The sequence below is a fragment of the Microcaecilia unicolor genome, chromosome 1 (assembly GCF_901765095.1).
Source record: "Microcaecilia unicolor chromosome 1, aMicUni1.1, whole genome shotgun sequence".
Classification (NCBI taxonomy): domain Eukaryota; kingdom Metazoa; phylum Chordata; class Amphibia; order Gymnophiona; family Siphonopidae; genus Microcaecilia; species Microcaecilia unicolor.
In genome coordinates this window covers 355,373,176-355,391,490 of record NC_044031.1, presented here as the reverse complement: position 1 = coordinate 355,391,490, position 18,315 = coordinate 355,373,176, and the positions used below count along the sequence as shown (strand labels likewise).

General features: G+C 46.0%; 1 protein-coding gene across 1 annotated transcript in view; it reads right to left on the bottom strand.

The window, feature by feature from the left end:
- Nucleotides 1-311: 311 nt before the first annotated feature.
- The window catches only part of IKZF1 (IKAROS family zinc finger 1), a 423,181-nt gene continuing 405,177 nt past the window's right edge, over nucleotides 312-18,315 (bottom strand). The window contains 2 exon segments of the mRNA XM_030209530.1: nucleotides 312-601; nucleotides 604-1,095. Of these exon segments, the coding sequence (XP_030065390.1) occupies nucleotides 393-601; nucleotides 604-1,095 (701 nt within the window). The 3' untranslated portion in view covers nucleotides 312-392.

Sequence of the window (18,315 nt, the reverse complement as noted above, 5' to 3'; positions counted from 1 at the left end):
AATAAATTCATATACTTTCCACAATGTGATTTTCCGGATTTAATTTGTGATGTGCTATCTCTCACTGTTACCAATAACCTACCCTTCAATTATGGGCTGCTCATGTCTTTGTCAGTGGGCAAACTTACAAAATCAGCAAGGGATCAAATACTTATTTCCACCACTGTATGTGTTTATCTATACATATATTAAAAACAAAATAAAGTCTTGCAGTGCTGCAAAATGCATGACAGCAAGAAATAAGCTAAAAATTGGCAACACAGAATGGTTTTAGTTGGATCCAGTTTTTTTTTTTTTTTGCTTATCCCTCCAAAGTATGTACTTTTCATCATCATCATCTTTATGCGGCTCCAGGAGTTCTGCATACATGCTACTGTACTGTCAGTAGGGATCTAGCCTACGTGGATACGGTGTTCCCCTCGTGTTATGTGTGAAGAGAATTCATACCTGTCCTGGCTCTGGTAACCACACATGTTGCATTCAAAAGGATCACGGAAACCATGGCAGCCCATGTGGATGGTGTACATCACATGATCCAAGTAAAGGATCCTGCAGTGTTCACATTTAAAAACCTTCAGTGGCTCCCCACTGCTACTGATCACTTGATGGCATCCTGGGAATTGTCAGATCCTGCTCTCAGAATGTCATATGGCCTGTGGTCTTTCAAGGGCAGCCCATTTCTTGCCTGGGGGGGTATGTGGTTTGTTAGGTAAATCAGGCCACCGCTTCCCTCGTTGTTGCTCTCTGTGTCTGTTGAGTCTTGACAGCTGTTGCTCGGGGAGGCATCCTTCTCAGAAGGGATGGATTTGACCTTGGAAAGCAATAACAGATTCTCCACTGCACCATCGTGGGCTGTGTGGTTAGCGTAACTGTGTCTGTCAACTTGGGGCTTGTGGAGTTGATACATGGAACTGATGACTGATCCCACCTCAGAGCTGCTTGGGGGTGTCTGCACAAGGGGCCGCAAGGACTCTGCTCCCAGGTAGCTGATGGCACTATTAATGGCCTGGTCCATCACATGGGGCTGCATCATTTCATTCTCTTTCTCGTAAGTGGTACTGGCATCATACGGAAGGTCTGAGAGTCGCTTCTCACCTGCAAAGGGGAGGAAAGAGAGTTTTAAATAGAGAAAACAAACCATGGTAGTACTTGTCATGTTACAGCCAACAAACACCTCTCTGTTTCTCTGGAGTACATCTTCTGACCCACAGAGAAAGGGACAGGTGATCTGTTGTGCAAGCAGAAGGACAGATGGAAACGTAAGTTGGTTAAGCTGATATTAAGCATTAACCAGTTAAGTGCTTAGCTGTTAAAGATAGGCTTGCTATTTATGTGGCCTATTTTAAACATAGCTAGTTTGGCGCTGAATATCCATGCCTAACTGGCTATGTCGCACGATATAGCTAGCTGCTAACCGTGGATATTTAGCAGGCGATAACCAGTTTTCTACTGCTGAATATCCGTGGTTAGGTAGGCGCTAAAACACTATTTAACCAGTGAGGAGCCATTCCTGCTTACAGTTTTAAATATCGGGCCCTCTAGGTAGAGCAGATAGGAAAGGGTTAAGGTCTCCAGAGATGATGTAATAAATCTTTATTTTTGTCTGCGTTTATGAAAACTTTTTCAAATAATATAAGCCATACATAACTATAAAGCAAAAGCAATGGATAAAGTAAAACAAACATAAAAGAAGGGAAAGGAAACCACATGGCAACCATGTGACCAAATGCATATGTGCAGAGTGCATGGGAGAAAGACTCTTACAGTGAAAGCATAGATCAATCATACATAACCACAACATAAGAATTCTCATCAACCTCATTTGAAAATCTTAAATATACTACCAGTAGACACTATTTCAGTACAAATTTCCACACCCAATTAACTTTTTTAGCATGATGTGATCAAATCAATATGTTGAACAGACAGTACTCCCCTCAATTCTGATAACTAAGGGGCCCTCTACTAAAGTTCGTATGTCCAGCTCCACATAATTAGGTGCCTAACTTTGGTGCTCAGACAGAAGTTATGCCTAAAACTGTTTATGAAATGGCAGATAGCTGCCTAAATGTTTTAGCACAAAACTGCAATGGGGTGTTCACATGGGTAGGCTGTTGGCATTCCAACTAAGTGTGTGCTGTATTTGATACTGTTAGGCCTCTATCTGCTGCGTTTATAGTTTATTTCACTTTCTATACCGCTTAGCTCAAAACAAGATTACATCGGTTCACAATCCCAAAGCAATAAGAGCAAAACACAAAAAAAGAAAAGGAACTCCAGTTTAATTTTAAATGGTTTTTATTCAGGATCATAGAAATGTACAATGCCAAACTTCATCAAAATCAGTTTTACAACCTCATACTTAACAGTCAACTATTCTCAAATTGAAAACAAACAAGGAGAGAAAAATCATATTTGTGATCCCGATTTTAAAGTAAATATTCCCTATACTCCATCTATTTCTCCCCCCCCCCCCCCCCCCCCTTGATAGACAAATGTGTAGTATGGCCTCTGGCCTGGACTCTTATGATCCCAAGCTATCCACAGTAGCTCAAATCAACTACAGTCCTAAATCTCCCCCTCCCTCCCTTCCTAGAATTCCTTCAACCTTCCCACCCCCCACTCGGCAGAGCCTAAAGTTGCGTGTGCAAATCCAGTCATATTCTGGATTTTCGCACACAACTTAATTGAATAAAGAGCCAATCAGCATCAATAAGTGCCAATTTACAATTATTGACACTAATTGGCATTGATTAGAATTTACGCGTATTCTGTAAAGTAATGCGTGTAAATTCTAAGGCACCTAGTTGAAAAAGGGGCATGGCCATGGGCGTGGAATGAGTGGAGAATTGGCATCTCTTAAAACTATGCACATTGTTATAGAATACACTCGGTCCGTGCCTAATTTAGGCATAGGCATTTACACCAAGTTTTACTTGGTGTAATTGCTCATGACTAAATTCAGTCATGCGGATGGGTGCTAGGCATATTCTATTGACTGTGCCTAAATTTTGGCTCGGTTTATAGAATATACCTAGGCATATTTTTTTTCAGCGCCACCATTTTAGGAGTGATATATAGAATCTAGCACATAATCTTGATTTATAATTTTTGGGTTATACTCCATGCTCTTGGTGACAAAGCTTGTAAATAACAATCCCAAACCATCATAAATTGGGAGTTTTGTTCAGGAAATTGGTTTCTCCAATACCAATAAGAGTGGGGTATCTCTTGCAGCCAATGATGAAGAATACATTTTTCCTTAGTATATATACTTTACTTAATAGCCATCTAGAGCCTCTACCTTGAACCCCATAGGCCTCCATTTTAGTGAGAATAACTCCCTTCCAAAATATGGTATATGGCAAAAGATTACCTAAATATCTGTGAATAGTTCTCCAAAAGGCTTGTATACTACTACAACCCCAAAAAGCATGGAGCAGAGTGTTGTCTGCCTGATTACACTTTAAACAAATCAGCGTAGCCATACACTCTGTTCTAGAAGCATGTAGTTGTGAAAAATATGTTCTACATATTATTCAGTATTGGCATTCCTGTAACTCAGCACCGAACACCATCTGCGGGATTTCCTTAATTAGTTTAGAAAAATCTACCCCCACCAGCAGAAAGCCCAAATCTTTACTCCAAGCTTCTTTGAGAAGCCCATAATTTCGTGGCGGCATGAGAATCACTAAGGCCTTATGTAACCAAGAGACTGTCACCCCCCTCCCTTCAAATGTATCTCCCCACAGAAAATTTCTTTCCCAGTTCAGTATATAATGCTTGTTTATCCAATCCCCGATAAACAGGACAGTTTCTGCAGTGGTTTAATAATCCTTCAAACTGCATGTAACACAACTTGATCATTTCCCAAATCCTATATCGACATAATCTGCAGGAGTGAAACCACCCGACCCCCAACCCCTCTCACAGGGATCCTGCATCATAAGTACATAAGCATTGCCACACTGGGACAGACCAAAGGTCCATCAAGCCCAGCATTCTGTTTCCAACAGTGGCCAATCCAGGTCACAAATACCTTGCAAGATCCCAAAAGAGTTCAATACATTTTATGCTACTTATCCCAGAAATAAGCAGTGGATTTTCACCAAGTCAATTTAATAATGGTCTATGGACTTTTCCTTTAGGAAGCCGTCCAGACCTTTTAAAAATCCTGCTAAGATAACTGTCTTTACCACATTCTCTGGCAATGAATTCCAGGGTTTAATTACACGTTGAGTGAAGAACCATTTTCCTCCGATTCGTATTAAATTTACTACTTTGTAGCTTCATCGCATGCCCCCTAGTCCTTGTATTTTTTGAAAGAGTAAACAAACGATTCACGTCTACCCATTCCACTCTACTCATTATTTTTTAGACCTCTACCATATCTCCCCTCAGCCGTCTTTTCTCAAAGCTGAAGAGCCCTAGCCACTTTAGCTTTTCCTTATAGGGAAGTCATCCCATCCCCTTTATCATTTTCGTTGCCCTTCTCTGTACCTTTTCTAATTCCACTATATCTTTTTTGAGATGTGGTGACCAGAATTGAACACAATATTCGAGGTGCAGTTGCACCATGGACCGATACAAGGGCATTATAACATCCTCACTTTTGTTTTCCATTCCTTTCCTAATAATACCTAACATTCTATTTGCTTTCTTAGCCGCCACTGCCACACACTAAGCAGAGGGTTTCAACATATCGTCAACAACATTGCCAAGATCCCTTTCTTGGTCGGTGACTCCTAACGTGGAACCTTGCATTACATAGCTATAGTTCGGGTTCCTCTTTCCCACACACATCACTTTGCACTTGCTCACATTAAACGTCATCTTCCATTTAGAGGTCTCCCAGTCTTGTGAGGTCCTCTTGTAATTTTTCACAATCCTCTTGTGATTTAACAACTTTGAATAACTTTGTGTCATCAGCAAGTTTAATTACCTCACAACCCTTTTATGCCGCTTCCTCAGTGCTTACAGACTGGAAGAAGCAAAGGGAAAAACAAGCCTGAGCTCTGAATCTGCCGTAAAGGCACAGATCCTGAAGAAATAGGCAGCCAGGAACCTGCATTAAAGAACAAGTCCTTGTCCTTTAATGCAGGCTCCTGGCGACTTGCCCTTTAATGCAGGTTCCTAGCTACCCATTTCCGTAAGATCTGTGCCATTAAGGCAGATTCAGAGCTCAGTCTTTCTTTTCTCTTTGTTTGCAGCAGAGGTGGCTGAAGATCTCGCGCACAAGCCCTTCAAGGAGAAGCGAAAGCTCTGCAATGGCACTGCCCAGATAAGATCCAGCTGCCACAATTTGCTTTACCCCTGGAAATGAAACTCAATGATCATGGTAAATGCAAGTTTGTATTTTTTACCACGTGAACAAAGCTTTTTGCCATTCCTGCGGTAAAAAGACCCTGCATTTCCAGACACCGGCTTCCCCATACAGCCTCCTTCTGCTTTGTTCTTTGCTGCAGTAATGCTCCCAGATAGAGGACCCTGATTGGTCCCTTGCTTTAGCTACATGTCCCGCCACTGTCCAACACAGATAAATAGTGTGTGGTAAGAGTGGGCTATTTTGTGGAGTTCAATGTGTGGCGGCGAGTGGCAGGAATTTGGCAATATAGTAGTTGTTAGTGAGTGAGTAATCTAGGCGAGCTGTGTGTGAGCAGAGAGGAGCATAACTGAAAGAGGACAGAGCAGGGAGGATCATGGTTGGAGACCGACAGCTTTTCCAATCTTAAACCGTGAGTATCCTATTTTTCTGTACTCTGTAAAATGGCTCTGTCATAGGCAACCCTCCAGCCCTGCCCCAACTATGATCTTCAGATTGTGGTTTAAATTAGTGGGCTTTATCTTGTTTAGGCATTTCATTTGTTAGCTTGTTGTGTTATTTTTAAGGGGAGGTCAGAGTTTTGAGACTAAAGAGGAATGTGTGTGTGTGGGGGGGGGGGGGGGGGGGGGGGGGCGGGTGTCAATTCTGAACCAAAAATTGTGTGACATAATTTATACAGCCATCTAAATCCGCTCCACTATATAACTTCAATGTGTCACACATATCAGTTGGGAGTCAGACTTGGGTGGGACCTCTGGAAAGCACTGGCCAGAAAGGAACCCAAATTTGACCAACCCCGGCCCAGACTAAGAAGGAAAATCCAGCACATGGGTCCAACCAGCACCCAGACTTCCTGAACCCCGCCCTTCACTCCAGTTCCTGCAGGAAGTCTGGGTGCTGGTTGGACCCATGTGCTGGATTTCTAGTCTACTGTATGCCAGGCATTTTACATAAGACACATCCCCATTATATACATGACTTCTAAGTGATCATCTCATTTCATTTCTTAGCAGACCCCCTCCTTACATGAACTTCAGTGGGGAACACTGAATACTTGCTACCGTACTCTCACGCTTTCCATCACTGACTACAATTCATAATAGCAGAAAACATAGGCCTATGATTTCCTTTACTATCTCTGTTTCTAATTGTGATCCCGTTTTGTATAAGGTGACAATCTGTGTTTTGCTTGTGACCGAGATACAGTATTCTGTGGGCATGTTGCTTCTGTGCAGAGATCTGTAGCTGTTCCACTTGTTCTGTTTTACCCACTGCATTTTTTCTAGCGAAAAAGGTGCCGGTACTCAAATGTCAGGGGTGGGGTGATCACTGATGGACCCACCCCACAATAGCCAGGCCCCTTGCAACCAGTCATAGAATCTATGACAAGGCAGAATTGGTGTGTAGAGCCTGAGCTCTTTCATTAAAACTTGGGGACAATGGGTCAATTTTAGCAGACAATAGAAAAGGTGCCGGTACTCAGTACCCCCCCACCCCCCAAGTACCACTTCAAAATAATCCCTGGTTTTACCAGTAGGAAGAGGTGCACTGGTGTTTTTGTTGCCTATTCATATGTAGGGTTCTTGCTATTTGAATCATAGCAATTAGTGCTACTGTTGTAAGACATATTTGTAAATGAATGTTAGGATTTTTTTCAGGTTTTATATTTCACAATGTGCTTATTAGTTGAGAGTCTTATTTTGCTCTAGCTCAGATGACATGAGAATCAGAATATTTTTTGAATTGTACCTTCCATGTTTTTGACTGCATGTTCAGTGGTTCCCAAACCTGGTCCTAGAGGCACCCCAGCCAGTCAGGTTTTCAGGATATCCACAATGGATATTCATGAGAGAGATTTGCATGCAATGGAGGCAGTGCACGCAAATCTCTCTTATGAATATTAATTTTGGATATCCTGAAAACCTGACTGGCTGGGGTGCCTCTAGGACCAGGTTTGGGAACCACTTATGTTATTTGTGGCTAATTTCATTATCTTTTCAGTGTATTGTTGCCCTTTTGCCAACTTGTCTTCAATAGAAATATTCAACTATAAAGATAACATGATTAAAAATATAATTATTGAACTTTAAACACAATCTGTAATACTGTTTATTAAATGATAAAATATATATCTTTAAAAAACTGATGGTGTGCCTTGACAATTTTTGTGTCTTGTCAGTGTGCTGCAAGATGAAAAAGGTTGAAAATCACTGCTTTAAAGGTAACAGATTATTAGTATTTGGATTTTGCTTCCAGTGTTGCATCAATTCTTTCCAAATAATTCTGAATAGCAGCAACAGTACACTAGTACTAGGTGGACAACCTATAAAATTCAGATCCCAGGGCGCAAATAGTCCTCACTCCCTTGCTGTTGGTGTAAAGTGTTCTAGGCCAAGTACCCAATCCCTCAAATGTCACAATAGACAGGCCTGATTGTACCACTTCAATTAAGGTATTCCCAAACCTCCCAGCTGCCATATAAATAGTCCAACTGCATCTTAGGTTTCCCCCCACCCCCAAGCCGATGTAAAAATTTTAGATCTTTCCATAAAAAGTAAAGAGGTAATATTTGTAGAACATATAACCAACAAAGGAACAGAACCACCTTAAAGAGACTAATTATACCCATCAGTGGTCATGGCAGATGACTCCATTTGTCTAAATAAAGTTTAGTGTCTTAATTTATCCACATTCAATTGATATAGATGATGAACATTCATGGCAAACTTAACCCCAAGATAGTGAGAAGAACTTTCAACCCATTTAGCGAATGCTACATACCTGTAGAAGGTATTCTCCGAGGACAGCAGGCTGATTGTTCTCACTGATGGGTGACGTCCACGGCAGCCCCTCCAATCGGAAACTTCACTAGCAAAAGCCTTTGCTAGTCCTCGTGCGCCCATGTGCACCGTGCATGCGCAGCCGTCTTCCCGCCCGAACCGGCTCGTGTTCGTCAGTCCCGTATGTAGCAAGACAAAGACCAAGGGAAGACACAACTCCAAAGGGGGAGGCAAGCGGGTTTGTGAGAACAATCAGCCTGCTGTCCTCGGAGAATACCTTCTACAGGTATGTAGCATTCGCTTTCTCCGCGGACAAGCAGGCTGCTTGTTCTCACTAATGGGGTATCCCTAGCCCCCAGGCTCACTCAAAACAACAAACATGGTCAATTGGACCTCGCAACGGCGAGGACATAACTGAGATTGACCTAACAATTTATCCAACTAACTGAGAGTGTAGCCTGGAACAGAATAAACATGGGCCTAGGGGGGGTGGAGTTGGATTCTAAACCCCGAACAGATTCTGAAGCACTGACTGCCCGAACCGACTGTCGCGTCGGGTATCCTGCTGCAGGCAGTAATGAGATGTGAATGTGTGGACAGATGACCACGTCGCAGCTTTGCAGATCTCTTCAATAGTGGCTGACTTCAAGTGGGCCACTGACGCAGCCATGGCTCTGACATTGTGAGCCGTGACATGACCCTCAAGAGCCAGCCCAGCCTGGGTGTAAGTGAAGGAAATGCAATCTGCTAGCCAATTGGATATGGTGCGTTTCCCCACAGCCACTTCCCTTCTGTTGGGATCAAAAGAAACAAACAATTGGGCGGACTGTCTGTTGGGCTGTGTCTGCTCCAGATAGAAGGCCAATGCTCTCTTGCAGTCCAATGTGTGCAGCTGACGTTCAGCAGGGCAGGAATGAGGACGGGGAAACAATGTTGGCAAGACAATTGACTGGTTCAGATGGAACTCCGACACTACTTTCGGCAAGAACTTAGGGTGAGTGCGGAGGACTACTCTGTTATGATGAAATTTGGTGTAAAGGGCCTGAGCTACCAGGGCCTGAAGCTCACTGACTCTACGAGCTGAAGTAACTGCCACCAAGAAAATGACCTTCCAGGTCAAGTACTTCAGATGGCAGGAGTTCAGTGGCTCAAAAGGAGGTTTCATCAGCTGGGTGAGAACGACATTGAGATCCCATGACACTGTAGGAGGTTTGACGGGGGGCTTTGACAAAAGCAAACCTCTCATGAAGCGAACAACTAAAGGCTGTCCTGAGATCGGCTTACCTTCCACACGGTAATGGTATGCACTGATTACGCTAAGGTGAACCCTTACAGAGTTGGTCTTGAGACCAGACTCAGACAAGTGCTGAAGGTATTCAAGCAGGGTCTGTGTAGGACAAGAGCGAGGATCTAGGGCCTTGCTGTCACACCAGACGGCAAACCTCCTCCATAGAAAGAAGTAACTCCTCTTAGTGGAATCTTTCCTGGAAGCAAGCAAGACACGGGAGACACCCTCTGACAGACCCAAAGAGGCAAAGTCTACGCTCTCAACATCCAGGCCGTGAGAGCCAGAGACCAGAGGTCGGGATGTAGAAGCGCCCCTTTGTCCTGAGTGATGAGGGTCGGAAAACACTCCAATCTCCACGGTTCTTCGGAGGACAACTCCAGAAGAAGAGGGAACCAGATCTGACGCGGCCAAAACGGAGCAATCAGAATCATGGTGCCTCGGTCTTGCTTGAGTTTCAACAAAGTCTTCCCCACCAGAGGTATGGGAGGATAAGCATACAGTAGACCTTCCCCCCAGTCCAGGAGGAAGGCATCCGATGCCGGTCTGCCGTTGGCCTGAAGCCTGGAGCAGAACTGAGGGGCTTTGTGGTTGGCTCGAGATGCAAAGAGATCTACCAAGGGGGTGCCCCACACCTGGAAGATCTGGCGCACTACTCGGGAGTTGAGCGACCACTCGTGAGGTTGCATAATCCTGCTGAACCTGTCGGCCAGACTGTTGTTTACGCCTGCCAGATATGTGGCTTGGAGCACCATGCCGTGACGGCGAGCCCAGAGCCACATGCTGACGGCTTCCTGACACAGGGGGCGAGATCCGGTAATACATGGCAACCTGGTTGTCTGTCTGAATTTGGATAATTTGGTGGGACAGCCGATCTCTGAAAGCCTTCAGAGTGTTCCAGACCGCTCGTAACTCCAGGAGACTGATCTGTAGATCGCGTTCCTGGAGGGACCAGCTTCCTTGGGTGTGAAGCCCATCGACATGAGCTCCCCACCCCAGGAGAGACGCATCCATAGTCAGCACTTTTTGTGGCTGAGGAATTTGAAAAGGACATCCCAGAGCCAAATTGGACCAAATCGTCCACCAATACAGGGATTCGAGAAAACTCGTGGACAGGTGGATCACGTCTTCTAGATTCCCAGCAGCCTGAAACCACTGGGAAGCTAGGGTCCATTGAGCAGATCGCATGTGAAGGCGGGCCATGGGAGTCACATGAACTGTGGAGGCCATGTGGCCTAGCAATCTCAACATCTGCCGAGCTGTGATCTGCTGGGACGCTCGCACCCGCGAGACGAGGGACAACAAGTTGTTGGCTCTCGTCTCTGGGAGATAGGCACGAGCCGTCCGAGAATCCAGTAGAGCTCCTATGAATTCGAGTCTCTGTACTGGGAGAAGATGGGACTTTGGATAATTTATCACAAACCCCAGTAGCTCCAGGAGGCGAATAGTCATCTGCATGGACATGTTCTTCACCCGAGATAGGGAAACACGTGTACTCCCAGCCTGCGAAGCGCCGCTGCTACTACAGCCAAGCACTTCGTGAACACTCTGGGCGCAGAGGCGAGCCCAAAGGGTAGCACACAGTACTGGAAGTGAAGTGTGCCCAGCTGAAATCGCAAATACTGTCTGTGAGCTGGCAGTATCAGGATGTGTGTGTAGGCGTCCTTCAAGTCCAGAGAGCATAGCCAATCGTTTTCCTGAATCATGGGGAGAAGGGTGCCCAGGTAAAGCATCCTGAACTTTTCCTTGACCAGATATTTGTTCAGGGCCCTTAGGTCTAGGATGGGACGCATCCCCCCTGTTTTCTTTTCCACAAGGAAGTACCTGGAATAGAATCCCAGCCCTTCTTGCCCGGATGGCACGGGCTCGACCGCATTGGCGCTGAGAAGGGCGGAGAGTTCCTCTGCAAGTACCTGCTTGTGTTGGAAGCTGTAAGATTGAGCTCCCGGTGGGCAATTTGGAGGTTTGGAGGCCAAATTGAGGGTGTATCCTTGCCGGACTGTTTGAAGAACCCAACGGTCGGAGGTTATAAGAGGCCACCTTTGGTGAAAAACTTTCAACCTCCCCCCAACCGGCAGATCGCCCTGCACTGACACATTGATGTCAGCTATGCTCTGTTGGAGCCAGTCAAAAGCTCGCCCCCTGCTTTTGCTGAGGAGCCGTGGGGCCTTGCTGAGGCGCACGCTGCTGACGAGAGCGCGCGCGCTGGGGCTTAGCCTGGGCCGCAGGCTGTCGAGAAGGAGGATTGTACCTACGCTTACCAGAAGAGTAGGGAACAGTCTTTCTTCCCCCATAAAAACGTCTACCTGAGGAGGTAGATGCTGAAGGCTGCCGGCGGGAGAACTTGTCGAAAGCGGTATCCCGCTGGTGGAGCTGCTCTACCACCTGTTCGACTTTCTCTCCAAAAATATTGTCCGCTCGGCAAGGGGAGTCCGCAATCCGCTGCTGGATCCTATTCTCTAGGTCGGAGGCACGCAGCCATGAGAGTCTGCACATCACCACACCTTGAGCAGCGGCCCTGGACGCAACATCAAAGGTATCATATACCCCTCTGGCCAGGAATTTTCTGCACGCCTTCAGCTGCCTGACCACCTCCTGAAATGGCTTGGCTTGCTCCGGAGGGAGCTTGTCCACCAAGCCCGCCAACAGCCGCACATTGTTCCGCATATGTATGCTCGTGTAGAGCTGGTAAGACTGGATTTTGGCCACGAGCATAGAAGAATGGTAGGCCTTCCTCCCAAAGGAGTCTAAGGTTCTAGAGTCCTTGCCCGGGGGCGCCGAAGCATGCTCCCTAGAACTCTTAGCCTTCTTTAGGGCCAGATCCACCACACCAGAGTCGTGAGGCAACTGAGTGCGCATCAGCTCTGGGTCCCCATGGATCCGGTACTGGGACTCGATCTTCTTGGGAATGTGGGGATTACTTAGAGGCTTTGTCCAGTTCGCCAGCAATGTCTTTTTTAGGACATGATGCATGGGTACTGTGGACGCTTCCTTAGGTGGAGAAGGATAGTCCAAGAGCTCAAACATTTCAGCCCTGGGCTCATCCTCCACAACCACCGGGAAGGGGATGGCCGTAGACATCTCCCGGACAAAGGCCGCAAAAGACAGACTCTCGGGAGGAGAAAGCTGCCTTTCAGGGGAGGGAGTGGGATCAGAAGGAAGGCCATCAGACTCCTCGTCAGAGAAATATCTGATGTCCTCCTCCTCCTCCCACGAGGCCTCACCATCGGTATCAGACACAAGTTCATGAACCTGTGTCTGAAGCCGTACCCGGCTCGACTCCGTGGAAACACGGCCACGGTGGGAGCGTCGAGAGGTAGACTCCCTCGCCAGCACCGGTGAAGCTCCCTCTGCCGACGTCGTCGGGGAGCCTTCCTGGGAGGCGACCGCAGTCGGTACCACAAGCGGCACCGATGTCGGAGACCTCACCCCGGGCAAGGGGCCAGCCGGCGCCTCACTCGACGGTACCGGTGGCGCAAGCACCCCCGGTACTGGAGGGGAAGGGCGCAACAGCTCTCCCAGGATCTCTGGGAGAACGGCCCGGAGACTCTCGTGCAGAGTGGCTGTGGAGAAAGAAATGGAAGCCGATGCAGGCGTCGAGGTCAGAGTCTATTCCGGGCGTGGAGGCTGTTCCAGGCTGTCCAAGGTGGAGCGCATCGACACCTCCTGAACAGAGGGTGAGCGGTCCTCCCGGTGCCGATGCCTACTGGGTGCCAACTCCCTCGGCGACCCAGAGCTCTCGGTACCGATGCGGGAAGGAGACCGGTGTCGATGCTTCTTTGACTTTTTCAAACGAAGCATGTCACCGGAACTTCCCGGTACCGACGAGGAGGACGTAGAATCCAGCCGTCGCTTCCTCGGGGCCGAGGCCGAGGCCGAAGAAGGTCAGTCTCGGGGGGGGGGGGGGGGCTGTACCGCAGGAGCCCTCAGGGTAGGGGGAGACCCACCCGAAGGCTCACCGCCACCAGCAGGGGAATGGACAGCCCTCACCTGCACTCCAGTCGAAGCACCACCGTCCGACGACATCAGCACTAGTGGAGGTCCCGGTACCACCGACGCAGCCTTTCGATGTCTCGGTACCGATGATGCAGAGGGTTGATGCCTCGATGCAGTCAATGCAGTCGATGCCGAGGTCGTAGGTCTTGATGCTGTCGACGTTGATGCACTCGATGCCCCCGGTGCTGTTGTCGACGAAGAGCCCGAGAACAACACGTTCCACTGGGCCAATCTTGATACCTGAGTCCTCTTCTGTAAAAGGGCGCAAAGACTACAGGCCTGCGGGCAGTGCCCAGCCCCCAGACACTGAAGACACGACGCGTGCCTATCAGTGAGCGAGATTACCCGGGCGCACTGGGTGCACTTCTTGAAGCCGCTGGGAGACTTCAATGACATGGGCGGAAAAATCACGCTGGCGAAATCAAAACTCGTAATGGCGATATAGGCACCAAAAATAGGGAGAGAAAAAACCCGTACCGAGGCCTCAAAGAAGGCCTACCCCGAAAACGAAAGGAAACTTATGCGGGGCAAAAGCTGGAAGCACGGGAAAGGGGTAAAGACCGTAAAGGTTCGTCTTTTTTTTTTTACAGCGAAAATCGCGAAGACGCGTGAGGGTCAACTTTTAGGGGCGCGGACAAAAGAAGACTGACGAACACGAGCCGGTTCGGGCGGGAAGACGGCCGCGCATGCGCGGTGCGCATGGGCGTGCGAGGACTAGGAAAGGACTTTGCTAGTAAAGTTTCCGATTGGAGGGGCTGCCGTGGACGTCACCCATCAGTGAGAACAAGCAGCCTGCTTGTCCTCGGAGAACAACTGAAACACTCTCTCCCAACTACATTTCTGTTCCTCTGTCCACACTATAGCTTCCTATTTTTCCAAATTTAATTTAAAACAAGAAGAAGCTCCATATTTAGCCATAGGCTTTAATAACACTGGTACCAATGAAATGGGGTACGCTACATGGACTAGCAAATCATCAGTGAAAGCTGAGATTTTAAATTTCTCCCTTCCCAAAGTAAGTCCTTGTATCTCAGGATTACACTGTATATCATGAATCAGTGGATCCAAAGTTAAAACAAACAATAAATGGCTAACATTTGACGGCCTAAAAAAACTCATTACCTTTTGAAATTACCCAAACAAGTCTCCCCTTTGGAACTCAAGTCTCAACTCACTCCTGTACCCACCATTTATATCAACACCAAGTCTGTGGGGAGCAAGGCTCTCTTACTCAGGGATCTGCTAGAATCTTCAGATCTGAGCTTTCCATTTATCTCAGAAACATGGCTCACAGAAGCTGAAAGTCCAATACTGCCTCACATCTATCCACCCGGTTATGGTATTCTTCACTCTCCAAGACGGGGTAAAAAAGGTGGCGGACTTGCTCTTATATTTAAGAGTTTTTTTTCCATGTGTCTTTGGTTAGTTCTGGGGTTTTTGGAATGTATGCTATGTAAATTTTGCAATGAATCAAAAGAGGCAAATCAAATTGCTCTACGCCTCATTTACCAACGTCCGGGAGCTTGGTCCAAGGCAGAACCTCGACCTGTAGAGATTACATCTTCTGCTATGTCCCAGTTTTCTAGGATAATCTTCCTGGTAGACTTAAACCTACACTAGGAAAACGATGTGGACACCAATGTCCACAACTTCAAATTATTCTTGAAGGACTAAGAACTAACTACATTCTCCAAGGATGCAACTCATGAAAAAGGCCATATGTTAGACTTCATGACTTCCTATCCTAATAGCTTGATCAGTTCATTCAAATGGAAGCCAGTACTATGGTCTGACCACTTCCAACTAGATTTCACCATTGATATCTGTATGTCAAGCTTAACCAGGCACAAATCCTCCAAACTCATCTCCACCAGAGTTAAAATCAATGAGGTCTGAGCTAACAGATTCTCTCAGTGCCTCATCTCCTACACATGGTTCGATCAAATCCCGCTGGAATGCCAAGGTGAATGCCATACTAGACAAAATTGCTCCATTTATCACTAGAAAGGTCAAGATGTCCAGAAATTCACCATGGTTTATAGAAGAACTATCCATCCTAAAAAGGGATTGTCGACACCTTGAAAAGCAATGGAGAACAAAGATACTATTGATAAATCCAAATGGAAGTCAGCCTTCCGATGCTACAAAAAGAAAGTAGCTGATACAAAACGTTAGTACTATAGCAGCCTAATAGGTCAAGATGATCTTGACAACAAAACACATTTCTCCTTAGTTAAAACACTAGCTTCTACTAATGATGAAGAACATTCACAGAAATCATGTTCCACTGCCCCCAAGACCTAGCTGATCATTTTGCCAATAAGATCCTCCAAATTAGGTCTGAATTATCTTCAGTAGAGGAAAATATTCCAACCCGTAGTTCAGCCTCAATCACAGGAGATCCTACAATCCAAGGACTCAAAACTGACCAAAACTGGGAATCTTTTCAACCACTTAACAGTTGAGGATGTAAGATCACTGCTGTTGAAATGCTCCTGAGCCAACTGTTCTCTGGATTAATGCCCAAAATACCTACTCGAATCCATCCCTATGGAAGCAGTAAAATGGTTACTCGATGATCTCAATGAGCTGTTAAAAACTGGCTCTCTTCCTCCTGATATGGGCAAAATTGTTTTTGCTGTTCAGTAGTTAAATGTACTATCACAAATCTATCTGACTCATCTCGGATAACCCGTAAGCCTTTCTGAATTAAGATAATAACCCCCAACCTTCTTATCTTGTGTAGAAGCTTCAAAATAATCTCCCACCCACCATTTACATAGTTTTTGATGCTCCTTAGTATCTGTGTGTTTCTTATAGAAAAGCTATAGTTATTTTTATCTGATTCAAGGCTTGTAACATTTTTTGATATTTAATAGATGATGAAATACCACCTACATTCCAAGTCACAATGTGAAATGACATTAAGGGCTCTGTTTACTAAGGTGCGTTAGTATTTTTAGTGTGCCTACACTTAGTGCACTCGCTAACCATGTAGGCGTCTATAGGGATATTGTAGGTACGTACATGGTTAACGTGTGTTAATGGTTAATGTGCCTATAACACTGCTTAGTAAACAGGGCCCTAAGTAACAGAATATGAAAATGAACAGTCTATCCCTTCTCAGCAGTGGAGGCTGCCCAGCCAGCGCCCCCACCACCAATATCCACCAACTCACTGTTAAAAGTAATTTAGAAATAGCTTTCCTATCTTTAATTCCACTCTATGAGGAATACCTCTGCAAAGATACCCCCTTTCCCCCCCACCCACCCCTTTCCTTTCCCGTTTCTCTAACTCAGCTACATCCCTCACTCTTCCACTGTCACTGCTTTCTCTCTCCCCTCCCACCCTAATACTCCCTACCCTTTCCATAGTATTTGCACCTTAAGGTGCCTGACTTCCAATTCCCCCTATTCATTAAATAGGATAACAGCAATAATAAGTATGGCAGTCCCTAACAGTTCAAAAGAGTAACAACAATATCCTAGGAATTGCAGATATCTTGTCCTTCAAATTGAAAGGTTCAACAAAACATTCAGTGATAGGCAAAAATAATTGTACATTGCAAATCAGAGTTGCACAAAATAAGATATCAGAAAACAGGGAGCTCATCGTACTTCAAGCTGACTGGCCTGTACAAACGTCCAGTGAAACGTGACCTCCTAAGACACTTAGAGGAGCATTTTCAATATGATGTCTAAATCCAACTTTGGGTGTTTTGCTAAAAATGTCTAAAATTCAAGTGGGGAATATAGCCATTTTCAAAACAGAAAAACATCTTATCTTTTTTTTTGTCCTTCAAAAATGGCTATTTGCTACATGTTTTTGTGCTCTGTGTGTTTATCTTTTTGGTCCATTAAAAAAAAGACCAAACAAACACCAAAGTGAAAAAAACACAAAATCAAGCCATTGGGATGTAGGAGGAACCAGCATCCCCCAGACATCCCAGGAGAGCAATGGGGCACCATAGGGGACACTGCAGTGGACTTCATATAAATGCTCCCTGGTGCACATCTCAACGAAGCTCCATATTTATTTATTTATTTGTTACATTTGTATCCCCCAGACATCCCAGGAGAGCAATGGGGCACCATAGAGATTGGATAGCAGAGCCGGTAGTGGGAGGCGGGGCTGGAGGTTGGGAGGCGGGGATAGTGCGGGGCAGACTTATACGGTCTGTGCCAGAGCCAGTGGTGGGAGGCAGGACTGGAGGTTGGGAGGCAGGGATAGCGCTGGGCAGACTTATACGGTCTGTGCCAGAGCCGGTGGTGGGAGGCGGGGATAGTGCTGGGCAGACTTATACGGTCTATGCCAGAGCCGGTGGTTGGGAGGCGGGGCTAGTGCTGGGCAGACTTATACGGTCTGTGCCCTGAAGAGCACAGGTACAAATCAAAGTAGGGTATACACAAAAGTAGCACACATGAGTTGTCTTGTTGGGCAGACTGGATGGACCGTGCAGGTCTTTTTCTGCCGTCATCTACTATGTTACTATGTTACATAGGGGACACTGCAGTGGCCTTCATATAAATGCTCCCTGGTGCACATCTCAACGAAGCTCCATATTTATTTATTTATTTATTTGTTACATTTGTATCCCACATTTTCCTACCTATTTGCAGGCTCAAAGTGGGTTACATAGTACCAGAGAGGCGTTTGCATACTCTGGTGTAAACAAATACAAAGTGATTTTGTGGTAAGATGAAGATAAAGTTCATGTGGCACAGCCACATTAGAGAATTGTTCAACGGAAGAGTTGTGTTATGTCCATTTTGTACTTTAGGTTTGTTGTATTGCAGCAATCATGCATTTATGATGGATTGGTAGGGTATGCCTTTTTAAATAGGTTAGTTTTTAGTTTTTTTCCGGAAGTTTAGGTGGTCGAACGTGGTTGTCAAGGCTTTTGGTAATGCATTCCACAGTTGTGTGCTTAT